This window comes from Rhinoderma darwinii, chromosome 2, assembly GCF_050947455.1.
Source record: "Rhinoderma darwinii isolate aRhiDar2 chromosome 2, aRhiDar2.hap1, whole genome shotgun sequence".
Lineage (NCBI taxonomy): Eukaryota > Metazoa > Chordata > Amphibia > Anura > Rhinodermatidae > Rhinoderma > Rhinoderma darwinii.
Window position 1 is genome coordinate 222,523,014 of NC_134688.1, and position 26,056 is coordinate 222,549,069.

General features: G+C 43.0%; 1 protein-coding gene across 1 annotated transcript in view; it reads left to right on the forward strand.

Moving 5' to 3' along the window:
• The window catches only part of LOC142741794 (uncharacterized), a 659,023-nt gene that overhangs the window by 445,461 nt on the left and 187,506 nt on the right, over positions 1-26,056 (forward strand). The window contains exon 83 of the mRNA XM_075851126.1: positions 7,852-7,918. Coding sequence (XP_075707241.1) covers positions 7,852-7,918 — 67 coding nt within the window. The remainder of the gene's footprint in view (positions 1-7,851; positions 7,919-26,056) is intronic.

Here is a 26,056-nt window from a genome sequence, read left to right on the forward strand (position 1 = left end):
TAAGGCCGGATTCACACGAACGTGTGTGTTTTGCGCGCGCAAAAGGTCCATAACAGCTCCGTGTGTCAGCAGCATATGATGCGTGGCTGCGTGATTTTCTGTTTTCATTCATAGTTTTGACTACTGTAGCGCGCATAGCGCGCGGCACACGGAAGTGCTTCCGTGTGCCGTGCGCGGTTTTCATGCACCCATTGACTTCAATGGGTGCGTGATGCGCAAAAAAACGGGCAAATATAGGACATGTTGTGAGTTTTACGAAGCGGACATACACTGCGTGAAAATCACTGACAGTCTGAACGGCCCCATTGACTAACATAGGTCCGTGCGAGGCGCGTGAAAATCACGCGTGTTTCACGGACGTATATCACGTTCGTCTGAATAAGCCCTTACAGGCAAAATCGTACAGCCACTGGCCACCACATGTGGGCGTGGTTTCATCCATGTCTGCCACAACCCAGGATTACACCCTAAGGGCAAAGCCCCACGTGGCGGAATTGCTCTGGAATTCCGCTGCGGACACTCCGCAGCGTTAATCCGCAGCGGACCCGTTTCTCCATTGCCTTCCACTGCTTTTTAGTAGGGTTCGTTTAGACGATGCGGAAAATTCTGCTGCGGAGCATAGGCTGCGGTGTGGAATTTGGTGTCCGCAGCATACAATGGATGTTGCGGACTGGTTGCGTACTCATTGCGGAAGTTCTCCATTGACTTCAATGGAGATTCTAAATTCCGCAATGAAGTCTGCAGATGTCATGTACATGTTATGTGTGCTGCGGAGCGTATTGTTTTTTTAACATGACATTTCTTCATTCTGGCTGGACCTATGTATTTCTAGGTCTACAGCCAGACTGAGGAAGTCAATGGGGCTCCCGTAATTACGGGTGACTACGTGTGTGCACCCATAATTACGGGTGACTACGTGTGTGCACCCGTAATTATGGGAGCGTTGCTAGGCGACGTCAGTAAATAGTCACTGTCCAGGGTGCTGAAAGAGTTAAGCGATCGGCAGTAACTGTTTTAGCACCCTGGACAGTGACTACCGATCACAATATACATCAACCTGTAAAAAAAATAGAAGTTCATACTTACCGAGAACTCCCTTCTTCTTTCTCCAGTCCGGCTTCCCAGGATGACGTTTCAGTCTAAGTGACGGCTGCAGCCAATCACAGGCTGCAGCGGACACATGGACTGCCGCGTCATCCAGGGAGGTCGGGCTGGATGCCGAAAGAGGGAAGCATCACCAAGACAACGGCCGGTAAGTATGAAATTCTTTTACTTTCACTAGGGAAAGTGCTGTCCCTTCTCTCTATCTTGCACTGATAGAGAGAAGGAAAGTACTTTCACCTCAATACGCAGCGGCCAGTCCGCATCAATTTACTGCACATTTTGGGCAGATCCGCAACAGAATCTGCAACGCAGATTCTGTGCGGCAATGATGCGGACAGTTGCGGAAGAAATACGCCACGTGGGGCCATGCCCCAAAGAGACAGTTGGTAGCAATCAGGGGAATTTTGTTGATGATGAATTCAGAGAGACAGCTGATTCTTGGTACAGTAAAAGTGCCCAAGAGAATCAGACCATTTGATGGACAGTATACATGGGGAACCTTCACTTCCATAAAACCTTCACTTTTGATTTATTTGACAAAGTGTATAATGAACAGCACAGTTTTTATAACAACTAAGTTCACATTTATTACACGTTAGTATTTTGTGAACCACACAGAGGAGGTACAAATCTTTCCGTTATACTTTTTCTGTATATTTTTAACTCCTGGTTTTAGCTCACAGATACTTTTGCAAAATACTGACCTAAGTACTGCCGTGTAAATGTGGACAAAGGCCAAATTATAATTTTATTAAGGGTACATTTACATGTGCCATTTTTTATAATGACTTTTTTAAGAGACAACCAAGAGTGAATTAAAAAAAGAGAAGAAAAATCTTTTCTATATTTAACATATTTTTCAGACTATAGAACGCACTGGACCATAAGACGCACTCATAATTGAAAGCAGAAAAGAGAACTTTTTTTTCTACTGTACATTAACTGTACATTTCCTATGGATAATATTCAGGCAATATGGCACAGATACAGTACCCCACCACAATGCCAGTCACAGTGCCCCAATACAATGCCAGCCACAGTGACACAACATATTGGCAGCTATAGAGCCCTCCCTTGAACTCACAGAGGTGTGGAAAGGCAGGGGTTAATGGTGGTGAATCTGCTCTTCTGGCTGCTCCGTTTACAGGAGGAGTGAGGCTAGAAGTCCTTGCAGATCAGTACTTGCACAGATTTACTGTAATATGTTTACAAACAATCTGTGGTATTTTCTCACTTAACAGTCAGATTTTACAAAATTCTGTGTGTGTGGTATCCCAGAGGATGCAGATGTTATGAGAGGACCTGATGGGGGTAGTAGTCCACCTAATGGCTGGTTTATTAGTGATGTCACGGTCGCGGCAGTGGCGTCCTACCCTGGGCACCTCTCTTAGGACACACACAAAGTCAATTGTCAAAAAATGGAAAGCAAAATCAGACACGGTCCTCTGCTAACCAAAAGTCTCTTTACTGAGGAGAACTTCCATAAAGTGCAGCAATAATTCACAGCAATGCAGTCTCTCATTACAAGTATATTGGAGTGTGCATGTGAGGAGGACCCCTTGTTAGCGGACTTGCAGGGATATGCTTGTGAGGGGTGATGCTGACACTGTACTCTACTCAGATTATGCAGTTTATGGTTTTGGGGGAGACACAGTCCTTATTATGGCTACAAAAGGGATCTGCACCAGTTGGCTCCCGGCGGGTGACTTGAGGGAAATGTAGTTACTCACGGTTACTGGGCCGCGGTATCCGACAGCCGGACGCGGACCTAAGACACGTGGCTTGGAAACCATAGAGGACTGGACTTGACCAGAGGCCTACTTTAAGGTCCAGGATTGCAGAGAGGCTCCTCTTGAAACTGCTCCTTTCTGGCAGATAGATTCTCTCCTTCTCGGATGCGATAGGAATGTATATGTTATCCCCTCTGTATGGACTGGTGAATATCTGTGCTTTGCATGGGCCGTGAGATTCACCATGCAGCTCCTAGGCGTGGCAGGTAGGTAGCTGTAGATTCCCTGCCATCTCTTGCACAGCATGGGTTGCTGGCACCTCACACTAGACTCCCCAGAACTCGTCTGCACTGTTTTTCCTGCCCTCTGCTAAGAGGTAGGCTGGGCTAAAGTCTCCACCCACAGAATACTAGAAGTTTCTGGAGGGAAAACTTGTTATGACTCAGTAGTAATTGAAATCCTACACTCACATGCACTTACAGTGGGTCAACCATAGATGGCAGCAAATGATAATATACACAGTGTATGCACAGGAAATACATGACAAAACAGAGGCATACTGACACACAGTACTATTACATTGTGACAAACCTACTATCATACGACAACTACTCCTATTATGGAAGTAGGGAGTGTACTGGGACACTACATGTGTAAGATGTGACTGTTCAATGAGCAGATAACACACAGAATCTTTAACCCCTTAACGCCGAAGGACGGATATATCCATCCTCTGCAGCTGCTAGTTCGCGCAGGAGGACGGATATATCCGTCCTGTGATCGCGCGGGTACTGACAATGTACACACGTGATCAGCGGCAGGAGCACGGCTGTTATACACAGCCTGGCTCCTGCTGCAACTGCCGGAATCGAAGTGCGCTCCGATTCCGGCAGTTTAACCCATTAAATGCCGCTTTCAATAGCGACAGCGACATCTAATGTGTTTGACAGAGGGAGCTCGCTCGCTCTGTCACCCCATCGGCGCCCCCACAAAGAAATCGCGGTTCGCCGTCAGGTTTCCATGGCAGCCGGGGGCCTAACAAAGACCCCCAGGGCTGTCTTCAGCAAATGCCTGTTAGGCCATGCCTGTCAGCTTTAGGGCGGATTTACACGAACGCACGGACCTATGCTAGTCTATGGGGCAGTGCAGACAGTGATTTTTGCGCAGCATGAGTCCGCTGCGTAAAACTCACGACGGGTCCTATATTTCTGCGTTTTTCGCGCATCACGCACCCATTAAAGTCAATGGGTGCGTGAAAATCACGCGCACCACACGGAAGCACTTCCGTGGGACGCTCGTGATTCGCGCAACAGCAGTCAAAAGTATGTTTGCAAACAGAAAAGCACCACGTGATTTTGTGTGTGCACATACCCTTAGACGCACCAGAAGATTACAGATCAGTTTTTAGAACAAAAAATGTGTCTAAGGGTATGTGCACACCCAAAATAAAAACCGTCTCTCAAAATATGGAGCTGCTTTCAAGGGAAAACAGCTCCTGATTTTCAGAAGTTTTTTTAATCAAAGTCACGTTTTTAGCTGCGTTTTTAATGCCCGTTTTCTGAGCTTTTTTTTTTACAGAGTCTATGAAAAACGGCTCCAAAAACATCCCAAGAAGTCACATGCACGTCTTTTTAGCGGCTGTTTTTCAAAATGGGCGCGTAAAAAAACGGCCTGTCAGAACAGAACACTGTTTTTCCCATTGAAATCTCTAGTGACTGGTATAGTGCCAAGGGACTGGCGCAGCGCAAATGTGGTGCCTATTTTCAAAAAGGGCTCTAGGTCTTCCCCGGGTAATTATAGACCAGTAAGCTTAAAATCCATCGTGGGGAAAATGTTTGAGGGGCTATTGAGGGACTATGTACAGGATTATGTGACAAAAAATAGTATTATAAGTGACAGCCAGCACGGTTTTACTAAGGACAGAAGTTGTCAAACTAACCTAATCTGTTTTTATGAAGAGGTGAGCAGAAGTCTAGACAGAGGGGCCGCTGTGGATTTAGTGTTTTTGGACTTTGCAAAGGCATTTGACACTGTCCCCCATAGACGCCTAATGGGTAAATTAAGGACTATAGGTTTAGAAAATATAGTTTGTAATTGGATTGAGAATTGGCTCAAGGACCGTATCCAGAGAGTTGTGGTCAATGATTCCTACTCTGAATGGTCCCCGGTAATAAGTGGTGTACCCCAGGGTTCAGTGCTGGGACCACTATTATTCAACTTATTTATTAATGATATAGAGGATGGTATTAATAGCACTATTTCTATTTTTGCAGATAACACCAAGCTATGTAATATAGTTCAATCTATGGAAGATGTTCATGAATTGCAAGCAGATTTAAACAAACTAAGTGTTTGGGCGTCCACTTGGCAGATGAAGTTTAATGTAGATAAATGTAAAGTTATGCATCTGGGTACCAACAACCTGCATGCATCATATGTCCTAGGGGGAGCTACACTGGCGGATTCACTTGTTGAGAAGGATCTGGGTGTACTTGTAAATCATAAACGAAATAACAGCTGCTTCAAAGGCCAGCAGGATATTGTCGTGTATTAAAAGAGGCATGGACTCACGGGACAGGGATGTAATATTGCCACTTTACAAAGTATTAGTGAGGCCTAATCTAGAATATGCAGTTCAGTTCTGGGCTCCAGTTCATAGAAAGGATGCTCTGGAGTTGGAAAAAATACAAAGAAGAGCAACGAAGCTAATTAGGGGCATGGAGAATTTAAGTTAGGGGGGATTCACACGAGCGTGTATTCGGTCCGTGCGGGCCGCGTGGTTTTCACGCGGCACGCATGGACCAATACAAGTCTATGGGGCAGTACAGACAGTCCGTGCTTTTTGCGCAGCGTTTGTCTGCTGCGCAAAAAGCGCGACAGGTTCAATAACTCTGCGTATTTCGCGCATCACGCACCCATTGAAGTCAATGGGTGCGTGAAAATCACGCGCACCACACGGAAGCACTTCCGTGGGACGAGCGTGATTCGCGCAACAGCAGTGAAAAGGATGAATGAAAACCGAAAAGCACCACGTGCTTTTCTGTTTCCGAACATCCAAACGGAGTGTCTTTGCGATGAGCGAAGCCGGACAAGCGTACCGAACTTCACCGGGTTCGGCCAAACTCGTTTTGGCCGATCCCGGCAAAAAAATTATCGGTACGCGACGTCAGGAGATAGTCACTGTCCATGGTGCTGAAAGAGTTAAACTGTTTCAGCACCATGGACAGTGACTTGCGATCCCAAAATACATTAACCTGTAAAAAAAAACCGAAGTTCTAACTTACCGATTACTCCTGTCTCCTTCCTGCAGTCCGACCTCCCGGGATGACACTTCAGTTCAAGTGACAGCTCCAGCCAATCACAGGCCAAGCACAGGCTGCAGCCAATCACAGGCTGCAGCGGTCACTTGGACTGCTGCGTCATCCAGGGAGGTGGGGCCCGATGTCAAGAGAGGCGCGTCACCAAGGACGCGTCACCAAGGACGCGTCACCAAGGCAACGGCCGGGAAGTTCTCGGTAAGTAGGAACTTTATCTTTTTTTTTTACAGGTTTTTCGCTGTTGTGTTCGGCATTCACTGTCGAGGGTGCTGAAAGATTTAGCTCTTTCAGCACCTTGGACAGTGACGGGCGTTGACAAGCCTCATCTCTATGATGCCGGCTGCGCGAAAATCACGCAGCCGCGCATCAGACACGCATGACACACGCAGCTGTCAAATGGTTTTTGCGCTCGCAAAACGCTGCGTTGTTTGCGCGCGCAAAAACGCAACGTTCGTGTGAATCTCCCCTTATGAGGAAAGATTAAAAGAATTAAACCTATTTAGCCTTGAAAAAAGACGACTAAGGGGGGACATGATTAACTTATATAAATATATTAATGGCACATACAAAAAATATGGTGAAATCCTGTTCCTTGTTAAACCCCCTCAAAAAACAAGGGGGCACTCCCTCCGTCTGGAGAAAAAAGGTTCAACCTGCAGAGGCGACAAGCCTTCTTTACCGTGAGAACTGTGAATCTATGGAATAGCCTACCGCAGGAGCTGGTCACAGCAGGGACAGTAGATGGCTTTAAAAAAGGGTTAGATAATTTCCTAGAACAAAAAAGTATTAGCTCATATGTGTAGAAATTTTTCCTTCCCTTTTCCCGTCCCTTGGTTAAACTTGATGGACATGTGTCTTTTTTCAGCCGTACTAACTATGTAACTATGTAAAAATCAATGGGCAGATGTTTGGAGGCGTTCTGCTTCCGATTTTTCGGCTGTTTACAGCCTGAAAAACTTCAGAAAATAAGCCGTGTGAACATACCCTTATAGTTCGAAAAATATGGTACTTTTCTGCCCTTTATGATTCACACCTGGTGTTGGCTGCAAAAGCTGCAACCTACGGGGGAAAACATCATGCTGAAAATGAGTTTACAAGTCACAGTTTTATTTGCACTGTTTTTTTTATGTCGTTTTCTTAAAATCACAACAAAATTTGAATAAACTGCTACGTATGAACTCATCCTTATGCTGTGAAAATGCTGAAAAAAGGCCATAGCAAAATCTGCATGTGCTAGATGCAGATTTTGGTGCGGATTCACCATGGGGTTCATCCCTACCACATTGAAAATGGTAATATCCGCTGTAAAGATCCATAACAAAATGAATGTTCCACAACAGGTGGATAAGATTGGTTCAAATCTCATCCACATGGATGGTACTGTAATCTTCTGCATTTTTCCCGCAGTATTTGCATCCCATGTCCAGGGAGCCTAAGGTGTCTAAAGTAATAACACGTTGTATTTTAACACAGTATTCAAATTTTTTTCATAGAGCATCAAATAGCAGGAATGGTTGTCAGAGAATGGAAACTATCTTTCTGTCCTGCTTTTAAAGAAATATTGAAGTTTGATCCGATTTTACCGCCACTGACAAATTAACAAAAGTAGTCATGAAGCCCCAGCATGAGTTCTATTCACTGTTGTTAATATATTGGTATCTCTGGTCTTTCTAATAATATAACACTTTTATTTCTTGCAGATTTCAGAAAATCCCTCAGATTGGGAGAAATGGTACAGGATAGATTACCAAGATATTGAACATTCAGGTATTTTTTATGAAATAGTTAAAGTTTTTTTTTTACCATAAACTCAACAGCATTGTAAAACAAAGTGGTTTCCCAAGCTTGTAAAAAATACAGAAAAGTAACGAGGTCACAAGATTATACCACCATAGATTGGAAATAGTAATTTTTCCTTTTTTCGCCAAGCTTTGTGCAGCAGTGTTGTTTTCATTGTGCCTGCATTCCCCTCTATTACAAGGTGTAAGGTAGTGCTGTACTAACTCACTGTCTGCTACTGAGACACAGCTCTGCTGCCCAGCATGTGGAACACAATCCCTCCAGAGATAGGGTGGAAGAGGGAAGAAGAGGGAGTAGTGGAGATAAGAGGCATGTGATGTGTGACGTACAGTTTTACGGGGAGGGGAGAAGGAAAATAACCTCATGTTGAGTGTACTGAATGTCAAACAAGCAGGAGATAACCACCACGAGCATGGTTATTTGACTGCATGTGAGTCTGACTTACAGACAATTTCAACTACAGACATACATTAGTAAATCACAGGAAAACAAGGCAGTACATTGCAGTCCATTAGTAGGTGAGTTATCTTACTGCAGTAAAACCATTAGAACACAATTTTTATTGACCGCAATGCGATCCCGGGGTTCCAATGGGTTTCCATGGCAAGCAGGGGCCTTAAGAAGGCCCCAAGGTGTGCCATCTGTGAATGCCTATTTGGCCCTGCTAGAAACAGGGCCTAATAGAATGCCTGTCAGTTTTACACTGACAGGCATTATACATTCCACTACAGACATACAAGTGATTTCATGTCAAAGTCCACAAGTGGAACCAAAAATGAAATGTAAAGAAGTTAAATAAAATGTTCTGAAAAAAAAAAAAAATCTTAAAACAATAACTTTTTCCCCCTTACAAAGTGTTTTATTATGGAAAAAATAAAATCTAAAAAAAGTACACATTCATTCCCCTTCTATAAAAATGACAAATAAGTCATCCTGCACGGTAAATGCCGTAAATTAAAACAAAACAAACAATGGCGGAATAGCTTTTTTTGATCCTAACCTAATAAGTCATATGTACCCGAAAATGGTATCAATAAAAAATACTGCTTGTACCACAAAAAACAAGCCCTCGTGAAGCTCTATTGATGAGAAAATAAAAAAGTAATGGCTGTTAGAATATGGCAACACAAAAACTATTTAATAGTTTTTATTGTGCAGAAGTAATTAAGAATTAAAACGTTTTGGCTCACAGAATAAAGTAATGAAAAAATGGCTGTGTCCTCATGGTCCAAAAGAGCTGGACCCTTAAAGGTGTTGTCCACTTTTAATTTGTTTTATTGATTTATTTATAGAGTAGGAAATCTTACAGATTTCTAACATATACTTATTTAAAATTTGGATCACATACCACATACAGGAGCTGTGCGCGCTTCATCTTCAGCGAGTTTCAGCTGTAATATACAGCTGACATCACGCTGCAACGGCGGCGATCACAGTTATCTCCGATCGCCGCCGTTTAATCCCTTAAATGCCGCTGTCAATAGCGACAGCAGCATTTAAGTGATTGATACATTGCGGGGTGCTGATGGTTGCTATAGCAACCAGGAAGCCTAGCAACGCATTCCTGGTAGCCAGGTACGGGAGCCTATTAGGTCCTGCCCAAGGCAGGATGTAATAGGCTTAACTGTCAGCTGTATAATGACAGTTAGGGCATGCCCACACGTGGCGGATTTCCTCCACAACTGTCCGCATCAATGCCGCACAGAATCTGCGTTGCAGATTCTGCGGCGGATCTGCCCAAAATGTGCAGTAAATTGATGCGGACTAGCTGCTGCGGACTGCGGTAAAAGTGCTTCCCTTCTCTCTATCAGTGCAGGATAGAGAGACGGGACAGCACTTTCCCTAGTGAAAGAAAACTAATTTCATACTTCTTGGTGACGCGTCCCTCTTTCGGCATCCAGCCCGACCTCCCTGGATGACACGGCAGTCCATGTGACCGCTGCAGCCTGTGATTGGCTGCAGCCGTCACTTAGACTGAAACGTCATCCTGGGCAGCCGGACTGGAGACAGAAGCAGGGAGTTCTCGGTAAGTATGAACTTCTATTTTTTTTACAGGTTGCTGTATATTGGGATTGGTAGTCACTGTCCAGGGTGCAGAAACAGTTACTGCCGATCGCTTAACTCTTTCAGCACCCTGGACAGTGACTATTTACTGACGTCTCCTAGCAACGCTCCCGTAATTACGGGAGCCCCATTGACTTCCTCAGTCTGGCTGTAGACCTAGAAATACATAGGTCCAGACAGAATGAAGAAATGTCATGTCAAAAAAGCAAGACACATCCGCAGCACACATAACATGTGCATGACAGCTGCGGACTTCACTGCGGAATTTAGAATCTCCATTGAAGTCAATGGAGAACTTCCGCCATGAGTCCGCAACCAGTCCGCCACTGGTCCGCAACATCCATTGTATGCTGCGGACACCAAATTCCGCACCGCAGCCTATGCTCCGCAGCAAGATTTTCAGCCTCGTCTAAACGAAGCCTACTAAAAAGAAGTGGAAGGCAATGGAGAAACAGCTCCGCTGCGGATTAACGCTGCGGAGCGTCCGCAGCGGAATTCAAGAGCAATTCAGCCACGTGTGGCTTTGCCCTTACAATACACTGCATTACATAAGTAGCGCAGTGTATTGTACTGGGGATCAGAAGATCAGATCTTCAAGTCCCCTAGTATGTGTAAAAAAAAAAAAGTTTTAGATAAATAAATAAACGTTTTATGTAATAAAAACAATAATCGCCCTGTTTCCCTGATCAAGCTCTTTATAATTAGAAAAAAATGAAGAAAAAAAACCGAAAAAACTATACATAATAGGTATCGCCTCGTTCGTATCGGCTTGACCTATAAAAATATCATATTATTTATCCCGCATGGTGAACACTGTAAAAAAATAAAATAAAAAACAATGGGCAAATTTCCTTTTTTAATCACGTTGTTTCCAAAAAAATAGAATAAGAAGTGATCAAAAAGTCCCATGCACCCCAACATGGTACCAATAACCAATATCTCCGGATATGGTGACACTAAAACGTTATTTTAATTAAAAAAAGTGTTATTATTGTGTAAAAGTAGTAAAACATAAAAACGATATAAATTTGGTATTGCCATAATCATATCAAACCGCAGAATGAAGTAAACATGTTTTTTATACTGCACAGACAACGCGGTTAAAAATGTATGAAAAACAGTGAGAGAATTTCGGTTTTTTGGTCTCCTCACCTCCCAAAAAATTTAATAAAAACTGATCAAATTATCACATGTACCCCAAAATGATACTAATAAAAACTACAGTTCGTCCCATAAAAATCAACGGAAAAATAAAAAGTTATGACTCTCGGAACACTATAATGCAAAATGACGGCCCAGACCAATTTATATGTGCAGCAGTTCTAGTTCTTCACCTAAAACCCCACGTCATCATTCGCTAGCCCCCACTGGTAGACCCTGCAAATGCAGCGGAAACTATGACATTTTGGGGTCTGTGCTACATATGGGGCTAGTGAAGGAGTCAAAGATTAGGCAATGCTGGAGTGCGAATATTTTGTACAACACCATGGACACCCTTTCGAAGTGCGACTCGTGCCCCCTAAAAACTGGCCTGTACAAAAAGGATTGGTTCAAAGCGGACGTCACTATCCATGGATAATTAATTTTATTATTAATTTACCCCATTATTACATCATCCTATTATGACCTGATGCACTCCGCCCAGCTTACATATAACCTAATGTACTCCGCCCAGCTTACATATGCCCCCACATTAACTGAAACACCAGTAAAACACTAAACAAAACTACTACCAAGCAAAATCTGCGCTCCAAAAGCCATATGGCAGTCCTTCTGGGCCTGGCAGTGTGCCCAAGAAGCAGTTTATGACCACATATGGGGTATTAGGCTGGATTCACACGAGCACATTACGTCCGTAATGGACGGAACGTATTTCGGCTGCAAGTTCCGGACCGAACACACTGCAGGGAGCCGGGCTCCTAGCATCATACTTATGTACAACGCTAGGAGTCCCTGCCTCGCTGCAGGACAACTGCAGGACAACTGTCCCGTACTGTAATCATGTGTGAATCCAGCCTAACTGTACTCTGGAGAACCGCTTAACAATTTATGGGTTGTGTATCTCCAGTAGTACAAGCTGGGCACAACACATTGGACACTGAAATGGCATATCTGTAGAAAATCTACTGTGCACTAATTTTTGCAAAACCTTTGGGGTCAAAATGCTCACTACACTTCTAGATGAATTCCTTGAGGGGTGTAGTTTCCAAAATGGGGTCAGTTCTCTGGGGGTTTCACTGAAATCTCAGCGCAATGCAACATGGTGCCAAAAATCCATTTAGTAAAATCTCCACTAAACTGCTTTTTCCTTTTAGACCCCTGCCGTTTTATCTAAATAGCAGTTTATAACCACATATGGGGTATTTCCCTCAGGAGAAATTGTGTAACACATTTTGGGGTTTCTTTTTTCCTGTATTCCTTGTGGAAATTAATACTTATGAGCTAAATCTACATATTATTGGAAAAAAAAATATTTTTTCATTTTCAAGGCCCCATCCTAATAAAATCCATAAAACACCTGAGGGATCAAAATGCTCACTACACCTCTAATTTAATTCTTTGAGGGGTTCTGCAAATGGGATATGGGCCCCAGAAACCAATTCAACAAAATCTGAGCTGCAAATTCCAAATGGCACTCCTTCCCGTCTGAGCCCTGCCGTGGGTCCAAACAGCAGTCTATTACCACATATGGGGTATTGCCGTGATCAGGAGAAATTGCTTTACAAATGTTGAGGGGCTTTTTCATCTTTATTTCTTATAAAAATTAGAAAATTCTAAGTAATTTAAGAAATGTCAGAAAAAAATTAGATTTTCATCTTCACAGACGAAATCCAATAAATTCAGCAAAAAACATGGGGTCACTTTTGAGGGGTTTTCCTTTGTTTAGGTCTCTGTAGTGCGTTGCAAATGCGACATGGCGCCGAAAATCATTCCAGTAAAATCAGCGCTCCAAAATTTTCCGTAATTGGGAGAAATTGCTTTACAAATGTTGGGTTGCTTTTTCTCCTTTATTCCTTGCAAAAATTCCAAAGTTCTATGTTTTTCCAGGAAAAAAAGTTGATTTTCATTTTCACAGACTAATTTGAATACATTTAGCAAACAACCTGTGTGGTCAAAGTGCTAACTATACACCTAGATAAATTCCCTGAGGGGTGTAGTTTCAAAAATGGGGTCACTTTTTCCACTGTTTTGGCACCACAAGACCTCTTCAAACCTGACATGGTGCCTAAAATATATTCTAATAAAAAGAAGGCCCCAATATCCACTAGGTGTTCCTTTGCTTCTGAGGCCTGTGTTTCCGTCCAGTAGCATGCTGCCTTCCACAAGTGGGATATTTTTAAAAACTGCAGAATCTGGGCAATAAATATTGAGATGCATTTCTCGGTTAAAACCTTCTGTGTTACAGAAAAAAATGTATTACAAATTAATTTTGGCAAAAAAAAAAATCTAATTTGTAAGTTTCACCTCTACTTTGCTTCAATTCATGTAAAACACCTAAAGGGTTAAAACCCTTCCTGAATGCTGTTTTGAATATTTTGAGGTGTGCAGTTTTCAAAATTGGGAGTTTTATGAGGGTTTCTAATATATGGGGCCCTCCAAACCACTTCAGAACTTAACTCATCCCTGAAAATATAGCTTTTTGACATTTTCCTAAAAATTGGAGAAATTGCTGCTAAAGTTTTAAGCCTTGTAACGTCCTAGAAAAATAAAAGGATGTTCAAAAAACGATGCAAACATAAAGTAATCGAAGAAAGGAATTGCAGCACTCAAGATAATCCAAAGAAGTGTATTTGATTTATTCACCAATCATAAAAACACTTGCAACGTTTCAACCCATGAATGGGTCTTTATCAAGCAAATGCTTGATAAAGACCCATTCATGGGTTGAAACGTTGCAAGTGTTTTTATGCTTGGTGAATAAATCAAATACACTTCTTTGGATTATCTTGAGTGCCTTGTTCTTGCTCTTTACCAGATTTGACTTTATTGTAACCTACAGTCCTAGGTCTAAAAATGTCAGGGCTGACGCATTATCTCGAAGTTTCTGTTCCTCACATGTCCCCGACATTCATCCTGAAACTATTTTATCTAAGGGGATAGTGGTTTCTGCAATATCGCTTGATCTCGTAACTGAGATTAAAAAATGTCAGCAACTCAATGTGCAAAACATTCCTGCTAGAAGATTATTTGTCCCTCCTCAGTTCAGACTTTGTTTGCTCAATGCGTTACATGATTCGGTTTTGTGTGGTCATCCAGGAATAATTGGGTACTAAAAAAAAAGTCTTGCCGCTCTACTAGTGGCCTTCTTTGTCTTGTGATGTGAGTTCCTATGTCTCTGCTTGCGATATCTGCGCTCACGCTAAGTCTCCTCGAGTTCGTCCTATGGGTGAACTACTTCCATTGTAATGCGGTAAAAACCGCCATTATTTACCAAGCGCCAGCTTCGTGAAAACAGTCCCCAGTACGGCTTAGTGCCCGATGAAGGTCTAACGACCGAAACGTTGCACATATAGCCACTGGCATCAAGATAAAAAAAACAAACCAAAATAAAAATTCACTTTTTCTTGCTATAAGTGTGCCGAATACAATTCTTTCCATTCCTTCAACTGGGTTGGGAACCTATTCCGAGCACCTGAGAAAACTAGTGCTATCTGAACATCTATACACAGATACTTCTATTGTCTGTTTGGCAGAAACAATGGTCTCATCTGTCTATGGATTTTAGCACCGATTTGCCTCCCTCTGAAACGAAAACTCTCATTTGGGTTGTTGTGGATCGGTTCTGTAAAATGAGTCATTTCGTTCCTTTGCATTAACTTCCTGATTCCAAACTCTGTCTAAATTGTTAATTGATCAGGTAGTCCGTCTGCATGGTATTCCGGAAAATATTGTCTCTGATAGAGGTGTACAATTCGTGGCTAACTTCTGCAGAGCTTTCTGTAAGAAACTTGATGTACAGTTATTGTTCTCTTCTGCTTTTGACCCTGAGACTAATGGTCAAAACGAGCACTTTAATCAAACCTTGGAACAATATCTTAGGTATTATGTTGCAGACAATCAGGCTGAATGGGTCTCGTATCTTCCACTAGCAGAATTTGCTGTAAATAAACGTCATAATGTTTCTCTTGATACCTTGCCATTTTTCTGTAATTATGGTTTTCATCCTCATTTTGGTTCATTTTCCGTATCTTCTAGTGATAACCCTGAGGTGACAGTTAAGTCAAATAAACTGTTTGGGCTCAGATTCAATTGAAGTTATTCAAAAGAATAATGCTGACAAGAAATGTACAGTGGGTCTTGTATTTAGTGTGGGTCAAAAGGTGTGGTTTTCTACTAAGAATCTGCGACTGAAAGTAGTCTCGTAAGTTTGCTCCTGGGTTTATTGGTCCATATGAAATAGTTGAAGTTATTAACCCTGTGGCCAGGAGCCACTGTGGAACTAAGAGTCCTGGAGTAGCGGTTCATGACCACGGGCTTCAGCAAGGAGACATGGAAGGAGTTAGGGATCTTGAGGGTAGGAGGCAGCCGCAGCTTGTAAGACTCCCGGTTAATCTGTAGCAGGATCTCGAAGGGTCTGAGGAACCTAGGAGCAAATTTGCAGGACGGCACCCTAAGCCGGATATTCTTTGAAGACAACCAGACCTTCGTACCTGGAAGAAACTGAGGAGGATCCCATCTTCTAGTATCTGCCTTTCTCTTCATTCGGTCCACCACCAGCAGAATAGAAGATCGGGTCTGTTGCCATATTTGTAGAAAGTCCCTGAAGGTAGAGTCAGCTGCAGGCACCTGGGACATAGTAGAGACAGGAAGAGGTATACGAGAGTGTTGGCAGTAGACGATGAAGAACGGACTGAAGGTGGTGGACTCACTAGTGTGGTTATTATAGAAGAACTCTGCCCACTGGAGCAGCTGCACCCAGTCATCATGCCGTCTGGAAACAACGAGACGCAGAAAGTTCTCCATTATCTGGTTAATCCTCTCGACTTGCCCATTGGATTGGGGATGATAGGCAGAAGAGAAGTCGAACTTTACACCGAGGAGACAGCAGTGTGCTCTCCAAAACTTTGAGGTGAACTGGACCCCTCGATCCGAGACAATATGCAGAGGCAAGCCGTGCAGACAGAAGATGTGTTGAATGAAGAGGTCGGCCAAACGCGCAGCAGAAGGCAGACCAGTCAAGGGAACAAAATTAGCCATTTTAGAAAATCGATCCACCACCACCCAGATCACACTGCAACCCGCAGAGAGAGGCAGATCCATGACAAAGTCCATTGCAACATGCTGCCAGGGAGCAACGGGCACAGGCAATGGTTGTAGCAGACCAGCTGGTGTGGAATGGACAACTTTATTTGCTGCGTATATCGTACATGAGGAGACAAAGTCCATGACATCTTTGGGCAGCGTGGGTCTTACGAGCACCCGCGTGACCTGCCAGCTTGGAACTGTGACCCCAGCGAAGGATTCTTCCTCTGCCAGACGTACAAAAGTCCTTCCCGGAGGAATGTCTCTAACTTGCAGAGGGTTCACAGAGAAGATGCAGGAAGGATCAATAATATTCTGTGGGGACTCCACAGTGTCCTCTGTTTCAAATGACCTAGACAAGGCATCGGCCCTAACATTCTTGTTGGCAGGTCGGTAGTGGAGTTTGAACCGGAACGACCAAAGAACAACGACCACCTGGCTTGACGAGGATTCAACCGCTGAGCCGTCTGTAGATAGGTCATGTTCTTATGATTCGTGAAGACCAAGATAGGATGGGCTGCACCTTCCAGTAGGTGTCTCCACTCCTGCAGAGCCAGCTTGATGGCTAGTAACTCCCGATCCCCAATCAAGTAGTTGCGCTCTGCGGAAGAAAACAGCTTAGAATAGTAGCCACATACCACAGTCTTGCCTTTCGAAACTTTCTGGAACAACAGTGCACCAGCACCCAGAGGAAGTGTCCACCTCTAATGAAAATTGTAGGGATACATCAAGGTGGTGAAGAATAGAGGCTGACATGAGGGCTTTTTTTAAGGATTCAATTGTGGCTTCTGCCTCCGGAGTCCACACCTTGGCATTCATACCCTTTTAGTCAGGGTAGAGATGGGAGATGTCAATGAAGAGAAGTTGGTAATGAACAGCCGGTAGAAGTTGGCGAATCCCAGGAAGTGTTGTATGGCCCTTAAGCCTTGTGGGCGTGGCCATTTAAGGACAGCCTTTACCTTCTCAGGGTCCATCTTGAGACCCTGATCGAAGATGATGTAGCCCAGGAAGGGTAGAGACTTATTTTCGAACACGCACTTCTCCAGCTTTGCATAAAGATGATTTTCCCTTAATCGAAGCATGACCCTGATGAGTAACAAGATCTCAGGAAAAAAAATTAAATGTCATCGAGATACACCACAACACAGACGTAGAGGAGATCACAAAAAATGTTGTTGACAAATTCTTGAAACACTGTTGGGGGAGTTACACAGGCCGAAGGGCATAACTAGGTAATCATAGTGCCCATCACGTGTATTAAATGCAGTCTTCCACTCGTCACCATGACGAATCCGGATAAGATTGTAGGCCCCCCGCAGGTCCAGTTTAGAAAAAATGTTTGCCGCCCGCATGCGATCAAACAGTTCCGAAATCAAAGGCAATGGGTACCTGTTCTTCACCGTGATCTGGTTGAGGCCTCGGTAGTCAATGCAGGGACGGAGGGATCCATCTTTCTTCTTGACAAAGAAAAACCCAGATCCGGCCGGGAATGAGGATTTACGAATGAAGCCCCTCTCCAGATTCTCCTTAATGTAGGAAGACATAGACTGGGTCTCAGGCAAGGAGAGAGGGTACACTCTATCGCGAGGATGGGACGAATCAGGAATCAAGTCGATCGAACAATCATATGCTCGATGTGGCGGCAAGGTCTCTGCTTCCTTCTTATTGAAGACATCAGAGAACAGAGAGTAACAAGAAGGCAACCCTGCCAATGACTGATGCGGAGGAGACTGCGGTGGATGGATATGACCCAGCCAGTGGTCGAGACACTTGGGACCCCACTGGAGAACCTCTCCAGAGTTCCAATCCAGAAGTGGGACATGAAAACGGAGCCAAGGTAAACCCAGCAGCACAGGGTTGACGGCCTTGGGCCGGACAAACAGGGAGATGAGCTCAGAGTTAAGATCTCCCACTTGAAGTCTTAATGGCTTGGTCACAGACAAAACTGGGTCAGGCAATGGCAGTCCATCTACCGAGGCAACGATCAACGGACTTTCCAGCAGGACAGTGGGCAACTGAAGAAGATCCACAAGGTCTTGGCAGATGAAATTGGCTGCAGAGCCAGAGTCCAGGTAGGCAAAAACCGTATGGGGCTTCTCGCCAGCAATGATGGTCACGGGAATGAACAGTTTGGAGGAGAGTTCTCGATTAAATGCAGTAGTGCCCAGGGTTGTCTCTCCAACCAAACCTAGGCGTTGGGGTTTTTTGGCTTCTGAGGACACAGACGCATGAAATGGCCAGCGAGGCCGCAACATAAACAGATGTGCGCCTGCGCTGTTTCTCTTGAACTGACAATTTTAGCCGATCCACCTGCATCGGAACCTCGGGCAAAGCAGTAGAAGGAGGCAAGAGGGGTTGCTGGAATTTGGGCGCCAGTCTAGGAAGCCGTCTCTCCTGTCCAACCTTGCCGGCAAGTAGAGACATGATGAAGGCGATCTTGGTTCCGACCAACGGAAATGCTCGGGCGTGCAGGGTAAAATGGATATGGCATTGGTTCAGAAACCCCCTGCACAAACGGCAGCGAGAACCGAGGAAACAAACCGGAACTGCCAGGAGGTGTAGCAGGAGGGTCGCTTGAAGGAGTTTGCATAGGAGCAGCTTCCTGCTTGTTATCTGCTGTGCCACGGAGTCCACTGCCACAAGAAGTTGATCCTGTCTTGCTCAGAGATACTGCAGGTTCGCCTGTATGGCTTGGGAGAGTGACATGCCCTTGAATTGACCAGCGGGGTCCATGGCCTGAGCGTACTGTCACGATGCGGGGTGTGGCCCCACTGGGCCGTACCGTGTAGCGGGATGGCAGCTGGCCAAACAGGTATAGTACAGAGTCTATAGTCCAGAAAGGGTACCTCTGGCAACTCGGACAGTAGCAAGGTAGGCTCGGCTGGGACCAGGCAGCAGGTAAACGTCAGGCATGGAGTAGCAGAACAGGCGTGGAATACAGCACAACATGACAACAGCTCAGCACGGCACTTGACCAGGATAGCACGGGATACAGGATACAGGAACACGGAACACTTGGGAACTGGAAGAAACTAGGAGACCATTTGCAAGACAAACTTTGGGTAACAAACAACGCTCAGGCAAAGAACAAGAGGGCAGAGTCCTTTTTATAGTCCAGTAGCATTCTGGGCTTGATTGCAGACTTCCTGCAATTATGCACGCACTGGCCCTTCAAGACAGTGCATGCGCGGGCGCGCGCGCCTGCCCTCTGGGAGACAGTCTCGATACCATGAAGTGAGTGCCGGCGTCTCACAGGGGGACGACGCAGCAGGGAACTCACATGTCCATGGCCGCGGCCGTCGAGGGGTAAGTCAGAACGATGGGCCGCGGCTATAGACGTTACACGGGATGTCTTGTTATCTGCTCTGGTACTACCTGCATTGCTCCTCTTATCAAACACCTAACTCTGTTAAAAAACCTGGGTTCTATGTTGCAAAGCCCAACCTGCCTTGCGGTGGGCTCTGGCAAAAACCATAGAGTAGTTTTAGATTCTGTTGATCAGAGTTGTGACGGATTTGGGATTGCGGATTTATGTGCATGCTCATTCCTGACAGTCTCCAGCAGCCTTTGGGGATTCGCTCACCTAGCAATTCCATAAACTTTCACCCTGGGAACTGCTCAACTGGTTATTCCATAACATGCACCACCCACTGCGTATTAATTTCTAATGAAATATCACCTGTGGGGTAAAAATGCTCACTACACCCCTTAAAATTTCACTACTTGGGACTTCTTTTACTATTTGACCTCAGAGTCCTTCAATTGTGGGCCAATGCTGCGAAAATCACCAAAATAGGCCTCAAATGTGCATGGTGCTTCTTCACTCCTAAGTCCTGTCATATGTCCAGACAAATAATAAATGCCTTGAGGGGTGTAGTTTCCAAAATGTGATAATTTCCCAGGGGTTTCCACTGTACTTTGGTAACTAAGGGAGCTCTGCAAATGCGACATGGCGCCTGAACACCAATCAAGCAAAATCTGCATTCCAAAAGCCAAATGGCGCTCCATCCAATTTGAGCCCTGCCACGTGCCAAAACAGCAGTTTAGGGTCACATATGGGGTATTGCCATACTCGGAAGAAATTGAGTAACACAATGCCCCGAGAGGTGTAGATTCCAAAATGGAGTCGCTTTTCAGAGGTTTCCCTGTACTGGTTCCTCAGGGGCTCTGCAAATGTGACATGGTGCCTAAAGACCAATCCAGCAAAATCTGCATGCCAAATAGCGTTTCTGACCTTCCATGTGTCCAAAAAGCAGTTTATGACCACATATGGGGTGTTGCCGTACTCGGGAGAAATTGATCTACAAATGTTGGGGTGCTTTTTCTTCTTTATGCCTTATGAAAATAACAAAATGTAATATTTTATTGGAATAAAATTTGATTTTAATTTTCATGGCCTAATTCCAATAAATTCAGCAAAAAACCTATGGGGTCAAAATGTTCACTATACCCCTCCAAAAATTTGTTTGAGAGGTGTAGTTTCTCAAATGGAGTCACTTCTATGGGGGATTCCACTGTTTTGGTCCCTCAGAGACTTTTCAAATGCGACATGGCACCCGAAAACCATTACAGCAAAACTTGAGCTCCAAAAGCGAAATGGAGCTCCTTGTCTTATGAGCTCTGCTGTGTATGCAAACAGCAGTTTATGACCACATATGGGGTATTGCCGTAATCGGGAGAAATTGCTTTTCAAATGTTGAGGTGCTTTTTCTCTTTTGTTCCATGTAAAAACATAACATTTCTAAAATTTTATCAGAAAAAAATAAGATTTTCAATTTCACGGTCTAATTCCAATAAATGCAGCAAAAACCTGTGGTGTCAAAATGCTCACTATACCCCTTGATAAATTCCTTGTGGGGTGTAGTTTGCCACATGGGGTCACTTTTGTGGGTTTCCACTGTTTTGGTCCCTCGGGAGCTTTGCAAATGCGACATGGCACCCAAAAAACATTCCAGCTAAATTTGAGTTCCTAAAGCCAAATGGCGCTCCTTCCTTTCTAAGCCCTGCCATATGTACCAACAACCATTTATTACGACATATGTGGTATTGCCATGCTCAGAAAAGTTTGCTTTACAAATATTGGGGTGCTTTATCTCCTGTATTCATTGTGAAAATGAGAACATCTGAGCTAAAACTACATTTTATTAGCAAAAGCTGTAGCGTTTCATTTTTACAGCCTAATTCCAATAAATTCAGCAAAAAAAAAAACAAGTTGAGTCAAAATGCTCACTATACCCCTTGATAAATTCCTTGAGGGTTTCGTTTCCCAAATGGTGTAACTTTTGGTGTTTCCACTATTTTGGTCTTCCAGTGGCTTTGCAAATGCGACATGGTACCCGAAAGCCATTCCAGCAAAACTTGAGCTACAAAAGCCAAATGGCGCTTCTATCCTACTGAGCCCTGCCATATATCCAAACAGCAGTTTATTACCACACATGGGGTATTGCCAGAATCGGGAGAAATTGATACGTTTTTATTGGAAAAAATTTAGATTTTCATTTTCACTGCCTAATTCCACTAAATTCAGCTATTCCACTTAATAAGATCTTTTAGGGGTGTAGTTTGCCAAATGGTGTCTTTTTGGGGTTGTTTCTACTGTTTTGGCACCACGAGACCTCTTCAAACCTGACATGGTGCCTAAAATATATTCTAGTAAAATGAAGGCCACAAAATCTACTAGGTGCTCCTTTGCTTTCTGAGGCATGTACTTCAGTCCATTAGGATAATAGGACCACATGTGGGATATTTCTAAAAATTGCAGAATCTAGGAAATAAATATTGAGTTGCATTTCTCTGGTAAAACCTTCTGTGTTACAGAGGAAAATGGATTAATAAGGATTTTCTGCAAAAAAAAATAATTAGGTAAATTTCCCCTCCACTTTTCTTTAATTCTTGTGAAACACCTAAAGCGTTAAGAAACTTTTTAAATGTTGTTTTGAATACTTTGAGGGGTTCAGTTTTTAAAATGGGGTGGTTTATGGGGGTTATAGGGTCCTCAAAGTCACTTCAGAAGTAAGCTGGTCTACCATCATAAGGTAGACATAATGGAAATGTTAACTAGTAACAATTTTGTGTAGTATTACTATCTGTCTTACAAGCAGATACATTAAAATTTAGAAAAGTGCTAATTTTTAAAAAATTTCGCAAAATTTTGGTGTTTTTCACAAATAAACACTGAATGTATCAACCAAATTTTACCACTAACATAAAGTACAATGTATCACGAGAAAACAATCTCAGAATCGCTTGAAAAAATAAAAGCATTCCAAAGATATTACCGCACAAAGTGACACATGTCATATTTTAAAAAAATGGTCTGGTCCATAAGGCCTAAACAGGCCAAGCGTCCTTAAGGGGTTAAATAATGTAAAAGCGGTGATCTTAATGTTTACCACTAATGACCTAGCAACAGGCCATTGGTTGGAAATAATTAGTTTCAGCAACATTCTCATAACATCAATCTTTATTGATTATCTTTTCTGGTCAGATCGTTACCTACATTACAATACAGGATTTAAGGTTGTTAACCTTCAATCCCGTACCCCAATTAAAATGCAGAATATTTCTGCAGTATCTTTGTATAACTGCACAGGAGAGTATGGCTATGCAGAAGGGTTTTATATTCTTATGCAGACACCATTCTACCTGCAATCAGGAGTATCCCAAGGAGTTCAATGTTTTTACAGGTCAACAGCTCATATAAGTCCGTTGGTCAGAATAAAATGTCCACATTTTTACTTTTCAGAAATAAACTATAATGTTTTGGTGTATAATTTCAGCACAAGCTTTGCTGTAACATGACATTTTGATTTGCATGCAACTCTGCGTTGTTGCTGGGAGCACAAATAAATCTGAGTGTAAAAGTAGAGTACTTATTAATTATAGTTCACATCTACTTATTCCACATTTGCTTATGTAAGGTCACATCAGTTGAGACGGAAGCTGGAGAAATATAGAGTTTATATTTTACAAGAGTACATTTATAATAATGTGTAAATGACTTTGTGTGACAGTGCATCTTCTGTACACATCTGCCATACATTAATAACACAATGAAGGAAAGGTTGCGCCCTAGGACTCTGAAATACTGTATCTCTCCCAGTCCACTTTACAATCCTAATGGATTCATTTATCATGTGTCCCTGGAGATATTTAAGTGGCATCCTTCAGGATGGAAATGCAGGAGGGACTGGGTCAAACAGTTTGAAGGTCTTCCTGCTTTTTCAGGCGTAAATGTACATCAGGTTACTCACTAACTCATATAACTCCTCCCACGCCAAGCATAACACTGCAGTGCAGTGACTACTTATGACATCCACGGTATTTACATAAAGTCAGTATTTCAGGTAAATGTCTATTAAGGTTGAAAAGTGAAATATCTCTTATTCTCTACTGTGACAATCAAACAAGTTCTACATATTACTACATTTTTTATTGAATGTTGTACATCTGATGCCTGAAAATACAGCTTAATCAGATATGTATGTAGGTTTCATCACATTTTGTTAAGAGCCGTGGTGATAGGTTGGCAAATATGGGCCTGGGGAGAAAGCATAATGAAGTGTCCTGTTCTACATTATGTCTTGGTGCATATGAAAATTGTGTTGTTCTTTATACTCTGGTCTTGCAACCTGTAAGCATATAAACTCATACATAGGAAAGTAGTCATGTCCTTTATACTCCCTCACTCATGCTACATGCACTGAGGGAGTTAATGGGCGTACCAATAGTGGAGGAAAATTTAAACTAGCTACAGAACTGGGTAAACTCATTAAAGTAATACTAACTCTAGAAATAAATGTAGAAAAGGGAGAAAACTTCCAGCTCACCTGTTCTGCGTCTGCTGAGATGTCGCTCGGATCCCCGCGACGGCCCGTGGTAGGTAATATGGGAAAAAGGAAGGATGATCCAGCGCCAATGGTGATGTTTAAAAGGGAGAAGCAATTCCCATGTTTATTGAAAAATTATTAAAATCAGGAGCGAGACGCAGTCTCAAGACAAGAGTAAGCAGGGAATATACCCGAGCCTACGCGTTTCAAACGCACACTGCGTTCTTAATCATGGCAAAGGTTAAGAACGCAGTGTGCGTTTGAAACGCGTAGGCTCGGGTATATTCCCTGCTTACTCTTGTCTTGAGACTGCGTCTCGCTCCTGATTTTAATAATTTTTCAATAAACATGGGAATTGCTTCTCCCTTTTAAACATCACCATTGGCGCTGGATCATCCTTCCTTTTTCCTCTAGAAATAAATGTTGAAAGTAATGAGGAGGTCAAATTGCTGTGTGTCAGTCTTCAGGATTTTCTGCAAGTTAATGAATCCACCAGTCCTGCAGGAATCCTGCAGAGAACACAGGGGGTTAATTTCCTGCTAATCTGTTTAATTTTCGACTGGAGAACAACTGATCGGGTGGGACTTAGTAAAGGAGCGGGGCTTAACTATCCTTGTGTCCTACTGCAGACAGGGAAAGGCAGGAGACTTTTGCTGCAGCCAGTTGTTTTGCCGCCAGACAAAGGATTTTGAGGAGAAGGAGGGGGGAAATGTCGGATCTCCTGGGATACACAGAGAAGATTTCTTTATATATCTCCAGGTCTGTATTTACATCCTGCCCTAGTCACTGGTCTTGTGTCAATGTAAAAAAAACTGGCATTGTGCAGTAGTGTTGGCCACATTCCCCACAAGACATGCACTTTGTTGGGTAAAACAGTGCACTCTATCCTGTTTTTCTGACTGTTATGCAGCTAAACCAATATCACAGTCTTCATATATGTGAGGATAAATTAGTTTTAAAATATTATATACAAATAGTATCATACAATATATTATAATACCACCATACATGGACCGAGTAAAGATGAATTTCAATACTAAGTAATATTCCCATATGATGAACTTTAACCAGTTCATGTCCCGGCTATTTTGAGCCTTCAGGACCAGACACAGTTTAGCCATTTTTAGCACGCGTTAGTTAAATGGGTATAACTTTTTTATTTGTTGGGCTAGCGATGTGATTTTTTGCGATGTTTTTTTCCATAGACAATGCAGGTTTCTTTTTTTTTATCATTTTTATACACATCCTTTATGTTATTTTAGAATTTTTAGGCTTAAAGTTTGAAAATAAGCTTTTTTACATTTCAGCTATTTTTTTTTTGGTATTAACATAGTTTTACGCTAAAACAGACCTTTTATTTGTGATCGTCATTGTCTACCATAAATGTTAATATATTACATGTCTATATTAGGGTAATTAGGTCAGGGCTAGCGTTACGACAATGATTGGCAGGTTGGAATGTTTTTCTTTGGGGTGGGTATTTTATGTGTATTTATTATTACTTTTTTTGCACTTTACGTTACTTTTTATTTTTTTATTACTGTGGTCTGTCCCTCAAAGGTCAGAAAAGACCTTTGGGGGACTTATATATATATATATATATATATATATATATATATATATATATTTTTTTTCTTTCTTTTAGGCCTCATGCACACGAACGTAAAAACGCCCGTAATTATGAGCCGTAATTACGGGCCCATAGACTTCTATTGGCCACGGGTACCTTCCCGTATGCTTACGGGAAGGTGCCCGTGCCGTTGAAAAATATAGAACATGTCCTATTTCAAGTCGTAATAACGGCACGGGCAGGCCCATAGAAGTCTATGGGGCTCCCGTAATTACGGGTGGCTTCCTGTGTGCACCCGTAATTACGGGAGCGTTGCTAGGCGACATCAGGCAATAGTCACTGTCCAGGGTGCTAAAAGAGTTAACTGATCAACAGTAACTCTCAGCACCCGGGACAGTG